General features: G+C 35.9%; 1 protein-coding gene across 2 annotated transcripts in view; it reads right to left on the bottom strand.

Annotated features, from left to right (window-relative positions):
- LOC149800706 (uncharacterized) overlaps positions 1-26,795 on the bottom strand; it is a 154,941-nt gene that overhangs the window by 64,418 nt on the left and 63,728 nt on the right. For both annotated transcript variants that reach the window (XM_089954751.1, XM_089954752.1), the window contains exons 14-15: positions 23,205-23,303; positions 2,875-2,955 (exon numbers count right to left, since the gene is read on the bottom strand). In XM_089954751.1, coding sequence (XP_089810877.1) covers positions 2,875-2,955; positions 23,205-23,303 — 180 coding nt within the window. The remainder of the gene's footprint in view (positions 1-2,874; positions 2,956-23,204; positions 23,304-26,795) is intronic.

The raw sequence follows: 26,795 nt of genomic DNA, 5'->3' as shown, positions 1-26,795 counted from the left end.
TGTGATTGACAATGTTCATGTTATGATCCTGTTTGCCTGAGTGCCATACATTTGAAATCATCGAAGAGTAGAATATAATAAATGCAAGTTAATATGATCAGGTAATGAGAAAATGCATTGAGATTTATTTGTTACAATTGTTTCTTTTTAATAGACCATTTTAGTGAACATTAGATCATAAGGTTCTTCATTGTTTCTGTTGCTGTGGTGAACATCGTTCTTCAATGCACACATTCTATATTTAGCTTTTCTCATCCAAATATTCCAATTATGATTTGCACTAAAGAATGCTTCAAAATGCAACCAGATACAGAAAGAAAAAAAAATAATACAACTGCTGATACAAAAAGCAATCAACATTTGAATGTCAATGTTGTTTAAAGAAACAAAAAATGGCATTTTGTGTTACTGTTAAGTGGCACCCTATAATTGTGTTCTGACAAAAATTATGGTAGATGGTCCAAGTTAAACAATTTGCCTCCATTGTTCTGCTAGTTGGTGATGAATACAAACGAGAACATGTATAAAATTTGAATATATGTGCAAAAAATTATCTTCTATCAAGAAATCAAATATGCACTCAAATGTGCTTCTTAGTCTAGGAGGACTTACTTGAACAAGCTTGGAATCTGGCAAACTTTGAGCTTTTGATTGAACACAGCCCTATTTAGGAACAAAATTAACTGTTAATCTGTTTCAAACTATTTCATTATATCATATGCACACAGGCTGCAGCAAATACATACCTGTCAACTTGTATGGGTTACCCATAATTTGTATGTTTTTTCTTTCATTTTGTCAGCATACGACATCACTGAACAACCGTTTTGTAAGTTTTTTCTCTTAAAAACGTTTTTGTTTGTTTTTTACACCAAAATTGTTAAACATGGGAGTCTGGATGTAATTTTAGTTTAAACTGAGCACAGTCCAGAATCTTTTTTTGCCTGTGTGCAAGCAACATAGGGATAACTCAGATATGCTTTGGAAAGTGATGAAATCAGGGAATGCCGATATCTGGTTAAGTTGAAGTATCCTTCTTTAATGAAACAAATAAAAATATATTAGCAGTGAAGAAAGTGTTTAGATAGCTTTGTTTCATTCCAGATTCTTCTGATCCTTTTAACTGATTTCGGTATTCCTGGCTTCCATCACATTCTAGCCGACTGAAATGAAGGCCAATGGAACTTGAAAACATGTCACTTTGCTTGTGTGGGAATTTGAATTTAAAAGACATCAGTGTAAGTAAAGTCTGACTAAAACAGTATAACTTCAATTTGTACAAAAGCACCAATGTGGGATACTAAGTGTGTGAGATATTCCTGAAAATCTGACTTATCGTTCCAATGTTAATCAACATCAGACCATGCTACACAGCATCGTTATTGGGTAGTAAGACCTCGACATCCAAAAAATATCAGGTTGAGGTCTTACATTGTAGGAATAAGGGTTTATGGGAAAAATATAAATATGTAATAATGAGACCATGATAAATCCAAAGAAGTTAATGTTTCACCTTGAAAATATTTTTTTCAAATACCCTGCACGTAGCTTTTTTCTTTCCTAGCAGCAACACTTTCGTTTTTGAGCTGCTCCACACCTGGATCATAAAGCACTAAAAGATGAGTCTGAGGATTATTGCATGCTGCCTGATGAGTGTGTGCCTGTATTAACAGACGATTGCCAGAAAAGAGCTTTTGTAGCTACTGGCTGGATATTATCAGCCAGACAATTATTACTGGTGGCATCTGCTTCCCAAATCTGAAATTAGTTACTCACAAACTACTTATCTTGCCTCACGACAATGCGAGTGATCTTTGTCTATGATGAAAAAATACATACAGATTGTAGGAAGTCCCTGAATGCAGACAACACTAATATCATTTTTACAATGTAAAATAAACACTGACACCTGCTGCATAGACTTGAATTTTAGCCCCTGATTACATTTTGAAAAGTGCAAAGGGTGCATGTGTAATATAATAATGTGTGTGTTACAACACACTCAAAATCAAAAGAATAAAATAAAATAAAATTTTATAGATGCAAATAATTATGTAAATGTGTATAAAATTAGTTTGTTTATGGTATGTGTTGTTTTAAAACTTGATCTTATATAATGTATGAATTAATTTTTTTGTGTAAGGTTTTTATTGGTCTGGCATACAGGTTTTCATCTCAAGGGAATGATAGGTATGCAGATATATAGAGGATATGACATAACCATAACCAAATTCTTAAAGCACTTTTGTTAATCATTAATTTGAGGGCCAAAATCTAAACCTCACTGAATCCTGTCCTTTACTCATCTTAATCAACATTTTAAAAAAAAATGAAGACATCAAGACAAAGCACAAATTCCATGATTATGCTCTGAAGCCTTTAGTGTAATGTTTTGGTGCTGCTAATAGGTAATTGTTGTTACAGTTAATAGGTAATGGTTGTGACAGCCAATAGGTAATTGTTGTTACAGTTAATAGGTAATGGTTGTGACTGCTAATAGGTAATTGTTGTTACAGTTAATAGGTAATGGTTGTGACTGCTAATAAGTATTGTTGTTACAGTTAATAGGTAATGGTTGTGACTGCTAATAGGTAATTGTTGTTACAGTTAATAGGTAATGGTTGTGACTGATAATAGGCAATTGCTGTTACAGCTAATAGGTAATGGTTGTGACTGCTAATAGGTAACTGTTGTTACAGTTAATAGGCAATGGTTGTTACTGCTAATAGGTAATGGTTGTGACTGCTGAAAGTAATTGTTGTGACTGTAATTGTTGTGACTGCCAATAAGTAATTTATTGTCCGTAACCATTATGACTGCTAACATGTAATTGTTGTGACTGCTAGTAAGTAATTCTTGTGACAGTCAAATTACCCTATCTTCATTTGACAAGCTGGCTATCCGGCTCACGGGGTCTAAAAACTGCAACTCCTTATTACAACTTATGGCAAGCATCTGAAACATACAATCAATAGTCTAACTACCTGAGAATAAAGAAATCACAATATATATGGAAAATAATATCAATAAGTTTTACTTGCATGATATATATGTATATATATATATATATATATATATATATAACACATGATCAAAACATAACAAAGGCTAGTTTTGTAGCACTCATGTATATGCATATATAAAAGCACAGAAGAATCTTTCTTGAAACCCAAGGTACTAGAAAAATCAGTACAAGATGTCAATAGTTCAGTTTTTGATTGGGTGTTATTGATAGAGTGAACAGATACAGAACAGTGCAAAGTACTGGATATTCCTTTATTATTCAATGACTGTAAAACACTGTCGATGTGTGTGTGTGTGTGTGTGCAAGAGAGGTAGTTACGCACATTGGGATGCAATCAATGTAATAAGAAACTTAACAACAGTACAGAAGAAACAGAACTTGAGTCTATAATATAACACAACATAAGTTTCGTTACAAATCTATGGTCACAAACTAAGTAGCACAAACAAGCAAAACCAACAAGTTTTGTAAACCATAACAAAAATAATGTAATTAACGATGTTTCAAAGAATGAAAAGTTCTGTATAAATTTCAGAACCAGAAATGTACTGGTCCACCAAGAATTATAATGTTGTCAAAATAGCATCATCCAGAACTCTTTTGAATTGTACACAGAATATTATTATAGTCCATTGAGCACTTTCTTTTTCCACTGAATAATCGAAACAATTGTTTTTAATCTCATTAAATGTCTAAAAATAACATAAAATGAATCTGCAGACTTGACATTAAAACAGAAACACAAGAAATATGAATATGAATACTTCCCAGTCAAAGCTATTTATATATAGGCATATTTTACTAATACCATGGTGACAAATTGCAAATTTCCAACATTTTAGAACAAATCACGTGATTTGACCAATCCATCATGGCCAGTTAAATAAACTCTTTTAAGACTCAATCTGACCAACCTGTCCATTGGAAAATGGCCCAATCTCATCAGCATAATTACTAATACTTTTATTATTAGTAAATGTAAATACATACATAACCATCTATTAATACATCCAATGCAATTTTTACTGTCTTAGCATCCCTAAGCACATACACCAAAATTCAGCTCTAGATAATCACTATAATTTACAGTCATAAATAAAAATGACAAAAATTAAACAAAATCATGTACTAGGAGTTATAACAAATATAGATATACATGACAAGTATCATATACATAATATAACACAACTTGCATATTAATACGTAACATAACACAACTTGCATATTATATACACAACACAACTTAGTATTAGGTACATAACATTTTGTTATTTTTCTCTTGAATATTTTGTGTCAAATTTTTATGCATCCTTGTTCATTGACCCCTGGTGTAAAACACCAGAACATCATTGCTGGTTGTCACTGCCCTGCTGCTGTGTGTATGATAGAAATAATAAGCAGCCAGGTGGCATAATTAAATCATCATTAAATCAATAATGATGAGCAATTCTATGCTAACCATGGAATCTTGTACAGCTAAACTAGTTAGACAGTGACTTGAGGCAATTAATAATTATCTCCTCATCCATGATTATGTCAAGCAACAACTACAAAGAGCATCAGGAAGCTCAAGTAGAATTTACAGAAGATACAGCTGACTCATTTAGACCAGTTACAAAATCCACTGGCTTCAATTAATAGATACAGCTAGATCCACGATAAAAACAGTGGTACGAACAAAGGAAACAAAAAAAATTCTCCAGCAGATGGCTGCTCAACTGCAGCAGGTAATAAATAGTCTCTCCGAACATTGAGGCCAACATTGGTGTACTTAAGGATAGTATTCCAGCGTTGGATATAGAGGAAGAGCGGGTAACATTTAAAGTTGATCTAGTAGATAATTGACTGAGGAGGGTTTTGCAGCTATCAGGGATAAAGAACAATTACTTGTAATAATAATAATAATAATAACAATGACCTTATTTAAAGAGGGTAACACAATTAGCTAAAAACTAATCTACCTTGAGGCCCTCATACAAAGGAATTTATTTATTTAAGCTGCATCTCTGAAGCCACTGAATATATTGGGTTTGGAAGAAGGAAATAGAGTGGGCATTTCTAATCTCAGCTGGAATACTATTCCAGAGCAGAGTTCCAGAGTATTGGAAACTTTTTTTAAATAACTCCTTATTTGGTTTGGGAATTTTATACTGTTTGGTAGACATGGATCGCAGGTTACCGGGGGAGTATTACTAGGTAGCCTATACTGGAATAGTGATTGTAAATATTCAGGAGCACTATTCTGAGATATCCTGTACATTAATTTGGCTTTTCTCAAACAGATTCGGTCTTTAATAGGTAATATTTTTAACCTACCAGCTAAACTTTCCTTGCTTTCTTTCTGGATTGATATTAGCCCAAATGCTATTTTTTGAAGATGTGCCAGCTTTGCTATGTTTTTATCATTTGAATTACCCCATACTGTACTACAGTAGTCCAAATAGGGTTGTATGTAACTGTTATAAAATAGTTTCCTGTGCCTTTCAGGGAGAAAATGTCTTATCCTACTGAGAAGCCATAAACTTGAATTGACTTTTTTACTGGTATGTTTGATATGTTCAGTCCATGATAGGTTATTATCTACCAGAACACCAAGTAGCCTATCATGACAGACTATTTGCAGATTTGTATCCTTCCATGTCAGACATAGTTCATCACTATCAAGATTTGTCCTTCTTTGCCGTGTTGAGATAAGTAATATTTTAGTTTTACCAGTATTTACCACCATGCCATTACATGTGCACCAGTTTTCCAGTTTGTTTAGTGCATTCTGTAAAGAAATTTCGAGTTCATGCTTTGTGTTTTGGATGTCTGACAATGTTGTGTCATCTGCATAGAGATCTGTAGATGATATTGAGTCTCTTAGTAAAAGTGGTAGGTCATTAATAAATAAAATGAATAGTAGTGGACCTAGAATTGAGCCTTGTGGTACTCCATATCTAATTGTTTCAGGTTCAGACGGAACATTATTTATGTAAACATGTTGTGTTCTCTCATTTAAGTATGAAGTAAACCATCTAATTGTTCTTTCATCACACTGGTAGATTTTCAGTTTCTTCAAAAGGATTTCATGATCCACCATGTCAAAAGCTTTCCTGAAATCTACAAATACAGTTCCTATTATTCTACCTTGGTCAAGTGCTTGAAGCCATTTATCAGTTAGGGAGATCAAGGCAGTCTCACAGGAATGGTTCTGTCTAAAGCCTGAATGATTAGGGTGTAACAGCAAGTGTTTGGTTAAATATGACATGAATGAGTCATGGACATGTTTTTCAATCAATTTTGACAAGTTTGGTAGTATTGAAATTGGTCGGTAGTTATCAGCATCATCCTTAGAACCAGATTTGTGAATAGGAGTTACTTTTGCAGTTTTCCATATTTTGGGGACAGATGAGGTTGCAATACTTAAATTAATTATGAATGTTATGCTATCTACAATAGCAAAGGCAGAAGATTTAATGAGTCGTGGACCAATCTGATCAAGTCCTGTAGCTTTCTTGGTATCAAGTTCACTGAGACATTTTTTAACAAAGTTTTTTGACACTGGTGGGATAGAGAAACATACCTCCTTTGAGATTTTACTGCTGCAGAACTTTTTCAGTTCATTAAAGTTGTTTTCTATCACTGGCTCTTTTAACTTTGTGGTAATGTTGATGAAAAAATCATTGAAAACATTTGCAATGTCAGTTTCATCAGTGACTATGGTGTCATTTACCAGAAGTGAGTGAATTTTATTTGTCTGTTTTTTGTGCGTTCCTCCAGTGAGTTCATTGAAGACTTTCCAAATGGAGTTTGTGTTGCTCTTTTTGTTTTCAAGTAATGATTGATAATAAGTCTTTTTAGCTTTTTTGATCATACTTGTTATTTTATTTCTCCATACTTTATATTGTGCATGGTTTTCCATAGCCTTGAATTTGTCTCGTGTTTTCATAGCATCTAGGATTTCAGTAGTAAGCCAATTAGGTTGAAAATCAGTCTTTACTCGATGTACTTTCAGTGGTGCATGCTTAGATACTACATCCATAAATAAGTCAGTCCACACCCTCATGGCTTCATCTATGTCATCCAAATTTTGGATCATACTCCATGGAACTTTATATAGGTCATTGAGAAATTGTTCTTCATTAAAAGTTTTGAACGATCTGTAAGTGATCGTTTTATGTGTATTTTTCTTATTTTTCTTGCATTTAACCTTTCTTGTCAAAAAAGTAGGATAGTGGTCACTAAGACCAACATTTGGTACATTAACACAAGCCACATTGTCTGGTAGATTAGTATAAATGTGATCAATAAGAGTGCTTGATTTTTCTGTTACCCTTGTAGGCTCATTTACCAGCTGGTCTAGGCCTAATGATTCAATAAATTCCATCCAGTTGTTCCTTATTTGAGTATTGAGAAGGTCCTTATTTATATCTCCGAGTATATATGTTTCTTTCTCCTGTGCTAGAACACTTTCTATTTGTTTCAAAAAGTTATCATTCCAAAATGCTTTGGAGGAAGGTGGTCTATAAATGAAACCAGCTAGGAAAGATTTTGCATTATTTTGAAAAATTTCCACCCAGATACTCTCAATTTCATGTGACTCCAAGTCAAGTCGCCTTTTTACATTTACATCTTCCCTAATGTATACAACAAGACCCCCCCCGCTGTCTCTCTGTCCCTACGAAATGGTTTATTGTAGCCTTGACAGTGAAATAGATCATCATTGTGGTTAGCATTTAATTTGGTTTCAGTGAGTCCTAAAACATGTATATTATTTTCCATGGAAGACAACATTAACTTAATCTGGTCTATCTTTCCCACTATACCTTGTACATTTAAGTGACCTATGTTAAAACCTTTTGTATTTAGTTTCATATCAATTACATGTATGTCATCATGCAATGGGGTACTCACTGAGATTGTCTCCATACTGCTTTTATCATTCTGACATCCTATTTCTATATTTAAATGTTCATATATATTAGCATCTTCAAAGTCACATACAAACCCTGAAAATCCATTTACATTTGCATCTCCAATAGTGTCCATTGAATAGTTAGAGTCAAGAGTCCCACTGGGTACATTTAGTTTTTTTGTAAATGAAGCGTTGGCATTCTCCTCTTTGCCAGCTTCCTAATATGTATACATTGATGGACAAAGTCTTTGTTTGTGTCCATATTTATGGCACCTAAAACACTCGATCTGTTTGCCATGATGGCATACCTGTGTCAAGTGCCCAGTTTCTCCACAGTTAAGACAACACTCTTCATTAAAGTGCTTGAAAATAGGGGCATACATGTTAATATTTCTCAGTAGCTGAGAGGTTCCTTTTCTGCTTAGATGAATTTTGTCTCTGTGGTAGAGACTAAGGTTGACATCCTGATTCTGAATGAAGAAAGATTTGTATTGTGGAATGTACTGTAGGTTGAAATCTTCACATAAGTCAATTATCAGATCATTTATTTCTTTGGCCTTGGTGTCCACACGAGGAGATAGTCCCGATATCATTAATTTACATGTATTTGGGCTGCAATATCTAGCAGCATACAATAAACTTTCAAAATCTGTTTTGAGTTGATTTAGTGACCTTCCCTCACAGGCATCATTTCCACCTACTAAAATAATAATTTGTTTGTATTTGGTTAGGTCACTGTTCATTATTCTGTCAGTGATGTTGTTGATTTTTGCACCTCTTAAAGTCTGTACATCTGTTTTAAAAAGTCTCCTTGGTATTATACTTTTCAAAATTGAGGAGCCAATTATTAGAGTCCTATCTTTTCTGGCTTGTGATGTCGTGTGTTGGACTCTGGATTGTATTTCAGACACATATCTTGGAGGAAGGGGTGCTGAAATTGGTGTTTCAGTTGTGTGAACTACTGTTGTTGATTCTGACACATTTGTCTGAGCACTGGGAAATGTAGTTGTTGGTGAAGGTAACAGACTTGTTTGAACTGCGGGCCATGGATGTACACTTATTGCTGTTGCAGGTGTGTCACATGACTGAGAGGGGGATACTGTTGTCTGCAATGCAGGATTACTTTGGGCATCAGTTTTTATTTGCATGGTCATTTTACATTTTCTTTTGGCTGGTACTGGGATTGTCTGTGTCTGAGCATCTGATACTGTTGATATTTGGGAGTCTGTCTGAATTGCTATTTCACATGAGGTTACTTGCTCATTAACCCTTCCCTGTGCTGATTTAATAGCATGTAACTGTAGTTTTAATTCTTTGATTTGGGTCTCCAATTTCCTAATTGTTTTTTGATGTACACACATGGAGAAATCATTAAGGCTTAAGCCATCACTGCTGTGGTCATGATTTATGGAGCGTGTAATTGCCTGACACTCTGGAGGGGTGTTAATTTTATTGCCTGAGTCATTTAGGTCAAAGACTTTAGTAACTGTTTCATGTTTGGTACTACATCTAGTTACTGGTGTAGATGTCAGCATATAAATGCCTTTAGCATGGGTATTCTCATCCTGTTTACATTTACAGATAATATGATCTAACCATGTGAGACTGTTCAGCCCCTGTATATGTAAGACACATGTTGTTTTATACAATGTAGCTGTCACAGTGTTTTTCTCTTTTGTTCTGTAGATAATACCATTTTGTACACTTGAACTGCATGAAGTCATGCAAGGTTCTGAATCCAATATCTGTTTTACAAACTCAAACTTTTGTGGATCTATATTCACAGTGATACTGTATTTATTATGTTTGACCCTCAAGAATTCTGGAGTGTCAGCCATAATGGATAATTCCAAATCATCATCTGCACCATTGTTTTCATTTTTATTCTGAACATGACTTTCCTGCATGGGATTATCTGTGTGGCTCTGATCTTCAGGTATATCAGACATACTAAAGCCAGAGAATGATGCAGAAAAGGTTGAGCTGAGTGTGTTGAGTAAGGAACCTACAAGGCTGGTATTTAAATATGTTTCCATGATTCTGATATTTTCAGCTTGTTCATAGCAGTGATAGCAAAAGTATATCAGATCCTTATTTATGACTAGCACATATCCATAAACTTTTGAATGAAACTTGCATAATGTGTTTGAGTTGGTATCAACTGAAGTTCAGATATGGTAGGTGTAGTTCAATTTCAAGTATATCCACTTCGGTAGCCATCTTGGATAGCCAAAAATCCTTTGTTCTGAACAGGTTTCCAAATTCACTTGAATACATGAACATGTGCACATAAAATTTCACTTACACTAACTTAATATTGTCATAAATCCACAGTATAAATGATGGCTACAGGTATTAGCATATTTAACACCAGTTTTTACATCAAGTTCATGGAGCTGAGTGGAGCTGTGTTAAGACCACATATACATGGCAGCCATCTTATCAGAGTACAATGAATGGTTTATTTATGTGGCAAATAGCATCACAGCACAATGACATATATTCATGGCTTTCCAAGATAATGCTAGAGTAGACTCACAAACAAACAGTACAATGATATTTGACAATAATCATGTAGCACGTGCATATCATCATTTATAAGATGTGATCAAAATGTGGATTCTGGTCTACAAATATCACAACTGGATTTTACAGTGCTGTATCCAATTTATTACTTTTCACTGGAATACCTGGATTTATTTAGGCAATCTGTTGCTGATATACACATTCAAGCTCATGTGGCAAGAGGAGCTAATTGCCAATTACAGAGCAACTGATGTAATACTCTCAGACAAAACAATGTTGCTTCAAGGTATCAGTGGGCGAATGAGAGTCATTGATGCCCCAGTGGAAAACATGTAATTGAATCGCAAGTGATCTTGAGTACAAAGCATTTTATCGCTAGCAAATCAAATTGCACATGATATTATAATGTCATATCATCACGTTAATCTTACTCTGACCCCTGGTCAGATTGAAAAGCTACAATCAGCATCAAAAAAGAATTCTGGAATAAAAATATCACTGAAATCCACAGTGTTGCAAGACCAAAAAACCTATCACTGACAAAACATCAACTCAGACACTTCAGTAAAACCAAACGATCAAAGACTGGTGTTAGACATGATATTTCTGCGGGTGCCGTTAAGAACACAGCAAAAGATGGGTGGTATATTTCCACTTCTTGCAGCTATACCAGTGTTGATAGCCACTGCAACCCCAACTGTTGCAAAAGCAGCTGCGCATGTGTGCTGTTGGAACTGCCACTGGAATGGCATTAAAGAAAGGTAATAAAACTAAGGACGTGGGCTAAAGACTTCCAAAACGGGGAGTCTACTACTGCCAGGAACCCCCCATTGTGGTATGGTTGTCGTCTGAGACTGCCATGGACACTTTGTTAAACACAAAGCATTTCAAGCTTCCAACGTCCAATATTGGTTTACTTGATGCTGCTAAGAAATTAAACAACAAAAACTTTAGAGATGTTTTGATGCATCATCAATTACCAAAACAACCAAATATCCAAGAAAGCGGTATCATTAATCTTGATGGAAGTTCTGGTCCTTCTACCAATGGTGGTAGGGGCACTCACTGGGTTTCATATGTGGTTGGTCCATGTGAAGTTGTTTATTTTGATTCATATGGACTGGCACCACAGAGAGAATTTTTACAATATATTAGCAGTAGAATGCATAGCACTCTCATCTGGTATTCAACATTGCCAACACAGACATTAATAGATCCAACAATATGCGGTCCAGAAGTACTTGCTGTACTCAATGCTGTGTCAGCATCATCAATGATCACCAAAAGTTATGTGTGATGATCATGGCCAACCACCACCTCTTGTCGGTGAATCACCCCATAGCTGGTTAAAAGAATTCATAGATTATTATGAGGAAATACTTGATGATCATAGAGCTATTGATGAATCATTGAAAGAGTTAAAAAAGTTAATCAGACTGCAGCCAGATAGCATCCAGTAATGCGTGAGATAATTACAGAGACTGCGATGAGTGATTTTTTGGAATATGTGGAGGCATGCAGATCTGATTGTCACAACAACAGTTCATGATCCACTTCAGCAACAATTATTTCTGTTACATAAAGAGAAATTCTCAGATATACCTGTACCATTGTGTTATCACCCAGCCGATACATGTCAACAAAATACTGATGCTGAAATTCCAAGGTCATCAGAGAAACAAAAGCCCGTTCTTAATGATATTGTTGTTGTGCCTGTTAATGTTGTTGAGAGTGCATTAACAATGAATAAATCTCCATGGACTCTAGGATATGCTATAACTATTCATTTATCACAGGGAATAACTATTTCGGAGACTAATATTTGGATTGTTGATGATTGTATTGAATGGTAAAATTTAGTTTGTCTAGCAGTATCTCGAGTCAGAAGAATGTCTCAGTTACAGAGGGTTATCATAGACTGTGCAATGAATAATAATCTTACTCAGGAAATCAATGCATCATTGTTAAACAATATAGTCAGGAAAAAATTAGCTAGTTATCAGTGATGTGACAAAAAAAAATAAGCGCAACTTTGATCTTGATATTTAATTGATCAGTATGCTGAAATAAAAACAAAACAATCATTGTATTTGCTATAATACAGTAATGTTGTGGCAGTATTCCTATAATAATCAAAGACAATTTACTGTGGATAGAATTGATAGTAGCCTTGACCACACATGTGAAAATGTGATGCTGACCTGTCTTGAGTGTAATCAATGTCAAGGAGACAGTGCCTTATTGCTAACGAATCATCCTTCACATAAGTGAAGGAGAGGTGATAAATGTGTATCTTCGGAAATTACTTGTAATTGTTCAAGTCCAAATCAATGTTGAGAAGCCGTTGAATCTAATCTGTAGATTGCAGTTCTACCCATAGATCTTACCATGCTGGAAATTTTATGTGTGGTTACGCTCCAGATAGGATCAGTCACTACTTTTTTACCTCCTTCAAGTTCACCAGGTTCATATAAATATCCGACAGTCACATTACCAAGTAATGGTTGTTTTGAGGAAGAGTTATGTCGCTTAAATGGTATGTTTTTCTTTGAGATTGCATTGATGGGTTTAATAGAAATTCCACATGTAATTTCATTATTTAATGCAGCTATCACACATGGTAGTCTTGCAACCCATTCACGAGATCTCTTGTCCACCCGACCACCACGCTGATAAATTCGTTCAAACACAGATGCAGCTTCAGTTGTTGATAATGGTTCTGCTTCATTATATCTACTTGCAAACTTCAATGCATATTTGTATGTGCGTGGCTGATGTCTACCAGTTTCAACAGTATCATGTGGTAAAAACAAAATATCTGCCTGATGAACTTCATTGGGAGTGTGTGCGTACTGAATTTTTTAGGTGGTGGTAGATAAATTTGCCATATTACCTGTCATGCTAACCAATCTGCAGCAATGGAATGTGTGACACCTGCTGCATCAGCAAGTTTACTAATCATTTCTCTACCCCTCCATTATCCTCTTGGGCTATAATAAACTGACTCCATATAATAGTTATCTATGATTAATTACCGGTCCCTAGTACTAGTTTACCTTTTATCGCAGATCTTATAAACAAATTAGCAAGCTATTCTCTGAGACATTTTTTTATACAGACTTTAGAGTGTGAATCAACTTCACGTCTGCAAAATGTTGTTGATGTAGATCTGGATTTTTATACCCAATGTCATGAACATGGCATGCTTGATCAATCACATTTATTGGATGCTCTCCTGGTCTTGGTTGATCTTTCTCGTCAAGTTGGATATCACGTCGGGTTCCAAGACCACAATAATTATATCCAAATGGATGATTCTTGCCAGGGCCCCCTGATAATTTTCCTAGTGAAGCAGTGATATCACCACCATGTTTTGTTCCCATCGCCAGCAATGAGGATACAAATTTGTATTTTTTTGTACCACATTTCACACACTTGCCTGTAAGTGCACACTTTTTATTCCTTGTCGTTACTGTTTTTAATCCACTGGTCCCACTGATGATGGGGGTGGGTGCTTTGCATCGAACAAAGAATAAATCCATATACTTATCATATTTCTACAACATCAATATTGTTGACTTCTCAGTGACACAAAAGCAAGAGCCAATCAAGCATCATCCAGTGCTACCAAATTCTATCAGAGCAATTATCATAGGCCCATCTGGGTCTGGTAAGACTCAATTGTTCCTTAACCTGATAATGAGATGGCTCAAGTAGGATAAGTTGTATTTCAAGTGGCACCATCTAAAGATGATCAGTGATGCTACACCGTACTTAAAGATTTTAATGAAAATGTAAAGTCATTGGATGAGGATAGCAATGATATTATTGATTTTTTCACCAACATCAACGATGCACTGTTGGTAGATGATCTCAATGGGAAAATCATCTATTTCATAGAATACAATGATGTAATACTAGACAAACAATCAAATCCAGCTCAGATATTTTCCCGAGGCAGACACAAAAACACCGATATCAGTGATATGTGCAAATACCTAAGGCGACCAGAGATAACTGCAATCCTTTGGTTGTTTTTAATGGTGTTGATACCCACAAACTAAGGAACATCCACCAGACTTGGTGTTCAGGGGACATGGATATCATCAAGTTTAAAACTTCTTCTCACAAGTGCAAGCAATTGCTCATGGATTTATCATGACAAATTTACATGAACCAAGATCAAGGTATCTCATAGGTCTTGATACAATTTTTGGTTGACATACCTGTCACATGACTGCTACATTTTTTACCACACACATTGCTGCAGGGGCCGTGATGACCAACAATGATGTCCTAGTGTTTTACACCAGGGGTCTGTGAACATGGACACATACAAATTTGACACAAAAAATTCAAGAGAAAAATAAAAAATGTGCTAACCCGGTTAGAGGCCTTCGTATTCAGAAATGGATTTCTCCTAAAAGTAATATCCCCCCCTTCGCTGCTCTCTGGGTATGACTGATTTCCATGTTAAAGTGACTAGGCAATTACAGGATTGATGATTAAGACACAATCTGACCAACCTGTCTATTCAACCCATTAAGAGCTTCATCCTATGTAACAAATATCCTTTTATATATTTTTCACATGTGAAAATATAGGACAGAAAATATTATGAGAATTATTTTGACAATAAGTGTCTATATTTAACACTCAAGTATATATCCAGTTTCCAGTTGACCTTACCCTCAAATAGCTGTTCACTATCATTAATAATAATATCTGATTTGAATATCAATTTCTTGATAATTATTTCACATGTTGGTTCAGATATACTAAAGTATCTTTCATAGATTAGAAGTTCTCCACTTTTAAAATAATAATAAATCAAAAATGCTCAATCTACCAGATCCAGATTTGATACTGTACAAGAGTCTTATGATTCCAAAAGATTTTTCTTGATAAACAAAATCTGTTGTATGACATACAATCAGGCTTTCACTAGCATGTTAGAAAAATGGCTCAAAGCTTGAGACAATGGAGGACTAGTGGGAGTTGTGCTGGTTGATTTTAAGAAAGCTTATGATCAAGTTGATCATAATATCTTACTTGAAAAATTACAACTTTACAGCCTCAATAACAACTCTTTAAATTGGTTTAAGTTGTGTATGAAAAGATGAGAACAAACAGTTGACATAAACAGTGTTATGTCAGACAAAAAGCTTGTGATGTGGAGTATCACAAGGATCTGTTTTAGGGCCACTACTATTAATATTCTGTTTATACATGATAATATTCATGAATGTATGAAGAATTTGAAAATCATGACTGTCCATGAAAGAATATGTTTAAAAAAGGCTACATTATGTATACAATTTCTAATGGTTCTATGCCCAACTATATACATGATATGTTTAGTAAAAGGACAAATAATATCAATACAGTTTCTAGTCTATCAATGCTACCCTCTATGTCATCTAATAAATTTCTTCTTCCTAAGCCCAAAATGGAATTGTATAAAAATATTCTGGATTTCTCTGTCTACCTAAAGAAGTTAAAGAAGCATCATCAGTACCTTCTTTTCATTATAGATGTCTGAAATTGATGCAATCAAGATAATGTCTTGAACCAGTTATGGCCACTTTGTGGTATATTTCTATATGTATGTTACATAAAATGTCTCCAGGCATTCATGTGTGTGTGTGTGCATGTGTTGCATGTGTGTGTTTTCAATCATGTATGTCAGTGTACACAATGCTGTGTGCTGAATCCATACTTAGTTGTTATCATGTACATCAATCCATTATACCTATTGTGTACACCAATCCATTATACCTATTATGTACACCAATCCATTATACCTACTGTGTACACCAATCCATTATACCTATTGTGTACACCAATCCATTATACCTACTGTGTACACCAATCCATTATACCTATTGTGTACACCAATCCATTATACCTACTGTGTACACCAATCCATTATACCTATTGTATACACCAATCCATTATACCTATTGTGTACACCAATCCATTATACCTAATGTGTACACCAATCCATTATACCTACTGTGTACACCAATCCATTATACCTATCGTGTACACCAATCCATTATACCTATTGTGTACACCAATCCATTATACCTATTGTGTACACCAATCCATTACACCTTCTTTGTATGATGTTTGTTTCCCAGCTGTATTTTATATATTTGCCTGTACATATTTAGATAATCAAGGACCAAGGAGATTAGATTTTGTATTAATTGTGTCACCTTCATCAAATAAAGACTTTATTATTATCATTAATATTATTAACATTATTATTACTATTATTATTGGGGGCCCCGAGTGGCCGAGTGGTCTAAAGCGCTCTCCGTTACGGATCACTGCCATCTCACCTCTGTCTGCGGCGGTTCGAGTCTAGGATTCAGCCAATGTGGGTATGTGAGAAAGCTTGCCAGTAGCTTCTCGTGGGTTGGTGGTTCTTTCCGGGGTTTTCCCGGGTTCTTCCTCCACCATTAATACTGGCCGCCATGTATAGCCTATCGTGTGCTGAAAAATGGCGTTAAGCCCCAAAACAACAACAACAACTATTATTATTAATACTACTACTGCTAATAATAATAATAATAAAAATAATAAAAAAAATATTATCATTATTATTATTATTTTATTTAACTCAATTTCACACTATATGACAGGATAGATTTTTACAAGGCATTTCTTTTATATAAATGTCTACAAGGAACTGCACTAGAGTATCTTCAAGACTTAATCAGGTCTTTTTCAACACACTACCAGTTGAGATCAATATCACATGGAAACCTTCTACCACCAAAACCAAGAACAGAACAATTTAAAAAGTGCTTCCAATACTCTGGTACAGTTATGTGGAACAAGCTTCAACTACATGTAAAATCTGCTGAAAATATTAGAATATTTAAGAAGAGATATCATGAGCATGTTCGCTCTTCTAATAGATAATGGAATTTAGTATTTCAATGCTAACCATGTTAAAATAAACAGTAATTATTGCTGTCTTCATATCATGTGCATTGTTATACTCTCCTTACAGGGCCTCAAGGGAGAACAGCCCTTGACTAATGAGTCACCCTCTATAAATAAAACATTATTATTATTATTATTATTATTATTATTATTATTATTATTATCATCCAAACTTTCATTACATGGAAAACTTGGATTTCAGCTAGAAGAATGGTGAACAAATTGGTCACACACACATATGGATACGTATATGCAGCACATGCGCACACACACACACACACACACACACACACACACACACCAACTCCAATGCAATCCACCTCCCCATGATGAAAATAAGTCTATAATAAAACCAAGACATTATTCTTGCAAAAGTAGTTTGATGATCACCTTTGTAGCAATCTAACAAAAACCTTCAAGTCCAAGTAGGTACATTCAGAAAGTTCCAGCATACATTGCAATGAGCTATAATTAATAACTCTTATCAAAATCAGTTGTGTTTTACCCAGATGCAAATTTTCATAGGATGACCATAATATTTACAAACCATCAAATACTGGATGACTAACTGTACCAACAAGATTGTTTCTTACATTGTATTACCATAAGAGGGAAATAACTAACAAAAATTGATGGAGAAAATTGATATGGTAACAGCATATCTTCAGGTGAGGGCCATCAATTCAGCTGAGGGCCATCAATTCAGCGAATCGTCAAACTAGTGGACTTGTTGCACTAACAAGACTCATACATGGCATTAAGCTACATAAATAAGACTCACGTACTCCTTAAGCTACACTAACACGACTGTCATACACGGCATTAAGCTACACTAACACGACTGTCATACAAGGCATTAAGCTATACTAACACGACTGTCATACACAGCATTAAGCTACACTAACAAGACTGTCATACACGGCATTAAGCTACACAAACAAGACTGTCATACACGGCATTAAGCTACACTAACACGACTGTCATACACGGCATTAAGCTACGCTAACACGACTGTCATACACGGCATTAAGCTACACTAACAAGACTGTCATACATGGCATTAAGTTACACTAACATGACTCATACACGGCATTAAGCTACACAAACAAGACTGTCATACATGGCATTAAGCTACACTAACAAGACTCATACACAGCATTAAGCTACATAAATAAGACTCATACACTCCTTAAGCTACACTAACACGACTGTCATACACGGCATTAAGCTACACTAACACGACTGTCATACACGGCATTAAGCTACACTAACAAGACTGTCATACACGGCATTAAACTACACTAACACGACTGTCATACATGGCATTAAGCTACACTAACAAGACTGTCATACACGGCATTAAGTTACACTAACAAGACTCATACACGGCATTAAGCTACACTAACACGACTGTCATACACGGCATTAAGCTACACTAACAAGACTGTCATACACGGCATTAAGTTACACTAACAAGACTCATACATGGCATTAAGCTACATAAATAAGACTCATACACTCCTTAAGCTACACTAACACGACTGTCATACACGGCATTAAACTACACTAACACGACTGTCATACACGGCATTAAGCTACACTAACAAGACTGTCATACATGGCATTAAGCTACACAAACAAGACTGTCATACACGGCATTAAGCTACACTAACACAACTGTCATACACGGCATTAAGCTACACTAACAAGACTGTCATACATGGCATTAAGTTACACTAACAAGACTCATACACGGCATTAAGCTAAACAAACAAGACTGTCATACACGGCATTAAGCTACACTAACAAGACTCATACACGGCATTAAGCTACACAAACAAGACTGTCATACACGGCATTAAGCTACACTAACAAGACTGTCATACACGGCATTAAGCTACACTAACAAGACTGTCATACACGGCATTGAGCTACGCTAACACAACTGTCATACACGGCATTAAGCTACACTAACACGACTGTCATACACGGCATTAAGCTACACTAACACGACTGTCATATACGGCATTAAGCTACACTAACAAGACTCATACACGGCATTAAGCTACACTAACAAGACTGTCATACATGGCATTAAGCTACACTAACAAGACTGTCATACATGGCATTAAGCTACACAAACAAGACTGTCATACACGGCATTAAGTTACACTAACAAGACTCATACACGACATTAAGCTACACAAACAAGACTGTCATACACAGCATTAAGCTACACTAACAAGACTCATACACGGCATTAAGCTACATAAAAAAGACTCATACACTCCTTAAGCTACACTAACACGACTGTCATACACGGCATTAAGCTACACTAACATGACTGTCATACACGGCATTAAGCTACACAAACAAGACTATCATACACGGCATTAAGTTACACTAACAAGACTCATACACGGCATTAAGCTACACAAACAAGACTGTCATACACGGCATTAAGCTACACAAACAAGACTGTCATACACGGCATTAAGCTACACAAACAAGACTGTCATACAAGGCATTAAGTTACACTAACAAGACTCATACACGGCATTAAGCTACACAAACAAGACTGTCATACACGGCATTAAGCTACACTAACATGACTCATACAAGGCATTAAGCTACACAAACAAGACTGTCATACACGGCATTAAGCTACACCAACAAGACTGTTATACATGGCATTAAGCTACAATAACAAGACTCATACACGGCATTAAGCTACACAAACAAGACTGTCATACACGGCATTAAGCTACACTAACAAGACTGTCATACACGGCATTAAGCTACACTAACATGACTGTCATACACGGCATTAAGCTACACAAACAAGACTGTCATACACGGCATTAAGTTACACTAACAAGACTCATACACGGCATTAAGCTACACAAACAAGACTGTCATACACGGCATTAAGCTACACAAACAAGACTGTCATACACGGCATTAAGCTACACAAACAAGACTGTCATACAAGGCATTAAGTTACACTAACAAGACTCATACACGGCATTAAGCTACACAAACAAGACTGTCAGACATGGCATTAAGCTACACTAACAAGACTGTCATACACGGCATTAAGCTACACAAATAAGACTCATACACTGCTTAAGCTACACAAATAAGACTCATACACTGCTTAAGCTACACAAACAAGACATACTTGGCATTAAGGTACACAAACAAGACTCATACATGGCATTTAGCTATACAAACAAGACTAATACACGGCATTAAGCTACACAAACAAAACTTAAGACGTGGCATTAAGCTACACTAACAAGACTGATACACGGCATTAAGCTACACAAACAAGACTCATACATGGCATTAAGCTACACAAACAAGACTCATACACGTCATTAAGCTACACAAACAAGACTAATACATGGCATTAAGCTACACAAACAACACTCATACATGGCATGAACACATTAACGCCTGGTAATGAGTTTACGTGGCAGGAGGTAGTAACCTACTGCTGAACTCTGTAGCGTCAAGGTCATGTAAGATATTCTAAAGTGGGTGGTATTATAGAAAGGTAGACAAATGTAGCTCTATAATGATACCAAATAATCTGGAATTTCTAGTTGCACTACAAAAAACAGAAGGATAAACCTCATTTTTTGGACCTAATTTTTTCTACTCAAAATTCACCCGTGGTTGGAATCTGACTTGGTGTTTGGATTTTAGACTTTTTGGTCTCAGATCTAAGGCAGACCAGTATTAACTGCAAACAGACAGATGAACCTTTGCAAAAAGTAGGATAAGATGGGCATTTTGAATTAAAAAAAACCCAAAAAAACCCCAAAGAACTCCAACTTTTACCCTTCTACTCATGCACGAGCCAAACAGCCAATGAAAAATGATATTTCTAACACAACTAGGCAGTATGTTATTGGAAGATGACCTCGAAGTTGGTGTTTTAGGATGTATTCAGAAATAGCTTTCAAAAGGTGTTTCCTACTTGAATTTCAGACGAAAACAACAAAAATCTCCAGGGGTTAATAATGTGTTAAGCTACACAAACAAGACTGTTATACACTGCATTAAACAATACTAACAAGACTGTCAGACATGGCATTAAGCTACACTAACAAGACTGTCAGACATGGCATTAAGCTACACAAACAAGACTGTCATACACTACTTTAAGCTACACTAATAAGACTGTCAGACTTGGCATTAAGCTACACTAATAAGAGTGTCAGACATAGCATTAAACTACACCAACTAGAATGTCAGACATGGCATTAAGCTACACTAACAAGACTGTCAGACATGGCATTAAGCTACACAAACAAGACTGTCATACACTACATTAAGCTACACTAGTAAGACTGTCAGACATGGCATTAAGCTACACTAATATAGAGGGCAATAATTCTTACAAATATGGCAAGAGCAAAGATATCTACCTCTGATGACAACATAATTTACAAACTTTCTTGGAAATCCATAAAAAAATTACAGAACTGTTGCAATATCATGACTGTGTCATGCTACAGAACTGATTGCATTGTCAAGTCAGTGTCATGCTATAAGACTGGTTATACTAACAAGGCAGTGTCATGCTACAGGACTGGTTGCATTATCTAGGCAGTGTCATGCTACAGAACTGGTTGCATTATCTAGGCAGTGTCATGCTACAAGACTGGTTATACTAACAAGGCAGTGTCATGCTAAAGGACTGGTTACACTATCAAGACAGTGTCATGCTACAAAACTGGTTACACTATCAAAGCAGTGTCATGCTACAGGACTGGTTACAATATCCTGGTAGTGTCATGCTACAAGACTGGTTATACTAACAAAGCAGTGTAATGCTATATGACTGGTTGCATTATCAAGGCAGTGTCATGCTACAAGACTGGTTACATTATCAAGGCAGTGTCATGCTACAGAACTGGTTACACTATCAAGGCAGTGTCATGCTACAGGACTGGTTACAATATCCAGGAAGTGTCATGCTACAAGAATGGTTATACTAACAAAGCAGTGTCATGCTACAAGACTGGTTATACTAACAAAACAGTGTCATTCTACAAAACTGGTTACACTAACAAATGTCATTCTACAGGAATTGTTGCACTAACAAGGCTGTGTCATGCTACAGAACTGGGTGCACTAACAAGGCTGTGTCATGCTACAAGATAAAATGGCAAAAACAACTGAGTTGCTCACTATTTATTGACATGCGCATCTTTGTGTTGACCATATTATTTTGTAGTCGGTTTTGTGGCACTCCATGAAAAACTGGGACAAGTCATGTTAGAAAGATTATGCCAGATGGAAGGATGGTCAGATGGACTGACAGATGGGCACAAGGATTACTACAGAACAGTGTTTCTCTTTACCATCATTTGCACTTCAGAGACCACCAAATTGTTAATCTGACCCCAGTTTTAATACCAAAGTTTCTTTTTACTTGGTCTGACCCCCCCTTTTTCTATCAAGATGTTTTACTCTCAGTCTTGCACCCCTAGAGGATACACTGCATAGAGAAAAGGGTATAGAAAACATTCTGTATAAAGATTACTGTATAAGCCAGGGTACAGAAAACATACTGTATAAAGATTACTGTATAAGCCAGGGTACAGAAAACATACTGTATAAAGATTACTGTATAGACCAGTGTATGGAAAACATACTGTATATTAAAAGATTACTGTACAGACCTGGGCATATAAAACATACTGTATAAAAAGTACTGTATAGACTCAGGTACAGAAAACATACTGTATACAGATTACTGTATAGGCCAGGTTATAAGAAACTTACTGCATCCTCCAGTGTGAGCTCTGTGTGAATCCCACTCAGTATCTTCAAATGAATAGCATTCATCATCTTCCAGTGATTTAGTAGAAATCCAGCATTAAGCTGCAATGTAAGAATAGCAAATAATATGTGTTTCACAAGCAAATTTCAGGAACCAAAATTCTATTTCTTCCAGGACCAATACGTGTGAAATTCTCAAATGATGTGTTGTTTCCTCCCATGACATGCCTTTTTTTTCCCCAGGACAAGCCCTCTTTTCATATTCTGGTCAGCTGTGTCCAAACTGCACAATAGTTAACAGTTAGTGTTAAGTAAACATGCAAGAAAGTCAATGTTACTAATTAACAGTAAATCCTTATCATTGCAATTATCTTGTGAAAAGGACTGGCCATTCAAATTAATTCAAAGAAACCATGTTCTACAGTGTGTTATGTAAGCACCAGCAACTGTTTGGCAAATAAAAGATGTCCTAATTTGTTGTATTATATATGCAGTCTCAAGCTACATGTGGCAACTATTTTTCCCATGTTTTATATCCAACTTATTTCCTGATTCTCAACCGGAAAGGCAGTTAAATCTGTTTACTAATAACATATTTATTCAGAATTAGTTTTTTGAGGACACATAAACTGTGTGGTATGTTTCTTCATTCCTTCATTTAATTTATTGATGGTAATAAACATTTGTATACATGGGAATGGAGATGCTTAAGCATTCACAGTGATCATTTTTGGGATTGAAACTAATTGCTGACAATTTTATTGTTGTGGTTTATTTTTTGCTGTTGTTTAGTTCATGATTTTAGTATTGTTGTAGGGTTAAAAGAAATACATAAATTATCATGAATAATGCTTAAACATTCTATTTACTGACAAAACAATTCTTTGTAGTGTGATAATAATTATTTCATCACAATATATTCATGGTGGTAAAACATGGCTTCCGTGGATTGTGTATGATTTCTTTTAGGAGAAATGGAAATTGACAGACATAATATAGCAATCAGGAGTTTTATTCAGAAACTGGGAGATATTATGAAATTGGGAGGTAGACATGGAATGACCCTCAAAATTCGGGAGTATTTTCCCCCTGATGTGAGAGTTGACAGGTATGTGACCACTAAGCCATTGGACCAAAACTGAAGGTATGGGTCAACAGAGAGGGCTTGTATTCACTCACTTTGCATGCCAAAGCTGATATTGTCAGGAAACAGGTTTTGTATGAAAGAAACTTCAGAGAGGTCCTGACTAAAGGCTCAAATTTGTTTAAATTCAGCCAATTCAGAAACCAGGAAAGATTCCACTTGGGAAACAGTGCGAGTGATTCAGGCATAGGCATGTTGGTTAGATGTCATTATTATAACTGAGATCCTCTCCACCATGATGATGGAACATACTGATAACATACAGTGTTAGCCCTTAATAGTAATTGGTTCCAGCTTTTTCTCCTTAAACAGCCAGAGAAATAAAAAGTCAGCTAATTGTGGGACAGAGGCACTCAAAGGAAACATTTTAATGACTTTTGGACCAGTCCCCGAAAACACGCGAATTTTACCACTTAATCCTTTGCAGTAGAAGGTCTTCTTGCTTCTTCAATTCTTTACACAATCAAAGGGTTGAACGCTGAAGCATGAAGAAGAATGTCCAAGCAAAGGATGGAACATGTAGAGTTCGAGACTGTTAGGTAAGATTCAGCCTGGCCAGGATCTTTCTGAGAAGAGATCCATCGATAGACTGAGAAGATCCATCAATAGACTGAGAAAATATATTAACAGACTGAGAAAATCTATAAATAGACTGAGAAAATCCATCGACAGACTGAAAAGATTCATCAACAGACTCAGAAGATCTATTCCAGTGGAAAGGGGCAAACAAAATCATTTTGCACTTCTGGCCCATCAATATTTTTTAAATAATTTTTGGAACTAAGATGGTTGGGGGTTAGACAAAGGCCCACAGACCCTCCCAACTGATAGGAGCTTTAACAGACCAAGCCTCAGGATCCAGTACCGGTGAAATGAAGGTGGGCAGTTTCTCATTCCACCTGCTTGCAAAGAGATCTTTCATTGGATTCCCCAATATGAGGCAAATCTGATGAAAGATTTATGGATTGATGGAACATTCTGTATGGATGGATAGACTATTCTGTATGGATGGATGGACAGACCATTCTGTATGTATGGATCGATAGAAAGACCATTCTGTATGGATGGATAGACCATTCTGTATGGATTGATGGACCATTCCATATGGATTGATAGACCATTCTGTATGAATGGATAGACCATTCTGTATGGATTGATGGACCATTCCGTATGGATTGATAGAACATTCTGTATGGATGGATAGACCATTCTGTATGGAGAATCTGTCCCACCTTTACAAAGAATTGGCCAAGACACTGAGTATGGTGGGAATATATCTAATCTGGATGTCAGGGTTGTGATGCCGTGCACCAACGGCAAAATTTCCAAAACAGAAGGTGGAATTGGGGTGATTTGGTACCACTCTATTTGAGGAGGTAAGCCACTACTACTAATATGTCTGACACAAATAGCATGACCTTGCTCTGAAGAAATCTCTGATAGCTTTTATCTCTAAGAGACTGATGTAGAGACCTGTGTCCTCCAAATCACACTGGTGGCAGACAGTGTCAAAGCCTGGCATCAGATGGGATCCCCAACCATAGGTGCTTGCATCTATACCACACTCACATCAGCCTGCATTTTTCAAGAAGTATTCCTGTCATGAGGCAACCTTGGTTGTGCCACTGGTCGAGGAATGATACTATCTTATTCATTACACTGATCATGCATTGAAAAGGGGCACCACAGAGATAGTATCCATTAGGAACACTCCAAGGTTTAGCATTATTGCTGGTATACAATATATATAGCCATATTCACTGCTCTCTTGCATGGTAAACAGATTCTTATATTTAAGGAACTACTATGACATTTGTTACCAGTGAGAACTTAGAAAGCAATGATTCACTTAAAAATTGCTGAATACAATTTTACACTCAAAGCCTAAAACTTTAGTTTAAAATCAGCAATAACTCCCATGCCAAGAAAGCTGTGATGACTATTTTCTGAATGACTCCCATGCCAAGAAAGCTGTGATGACTATTTTCTGAAGACTCCCATGCTAAGATAACAGTGGTAAAATTGTAAGCAGCTTTTCACTCTGTGCTGACTGAGATTATATATAAATTGAGAAATTCTGACCCTTAAATCAACGCATAAGATGTTTTACCATTGAAATAGCAAAAATAGCCATTTCCATCCATACTCTATAAAAGTAATTCAACAAAAGACCCAAGCTGGCCAGAGATCACTCACCTAGCAAATATCTGCTTAAAAGCCTAATGAAGAGCAGATGGTTAAAAAAAATCCAGGTCAGAAGGTGCTTTCTGCTTAAGTTTCTTCCAATTATCTTCATTGCATATGTTATAAAAACAACTGTTTCAAGGTTTCTCTTGCTTACATCTCTTCAATGATATTTGATGGCACATCAACATAACTTATCAAATGCTGAATGGTCCCCATGCCAGGATGATTTTTATTAAACTGATGACACTGACATTGCAAATGTT

Source organism: Sinohyriopsis cumingii, chromosome 4 (assembly GCF_028554795.1).
Source record: "Sinohyriopsis cumingii isolate HCF-2022 chromosome 4, ASM2855479v2, whole genome shotgun sequence".
Classification (NCBI taxonomy): Eukaryota; Metazoa; Mollusca; class Bivalvia; order Unionida; family Unionidae; genus Sinohyriopsis; species Sinohyriopsis cumingii.
Note: the sequence above shows the minus strand (reverse complement) of the source record. Positions and strands in the feature narration are given on the sequence as shown.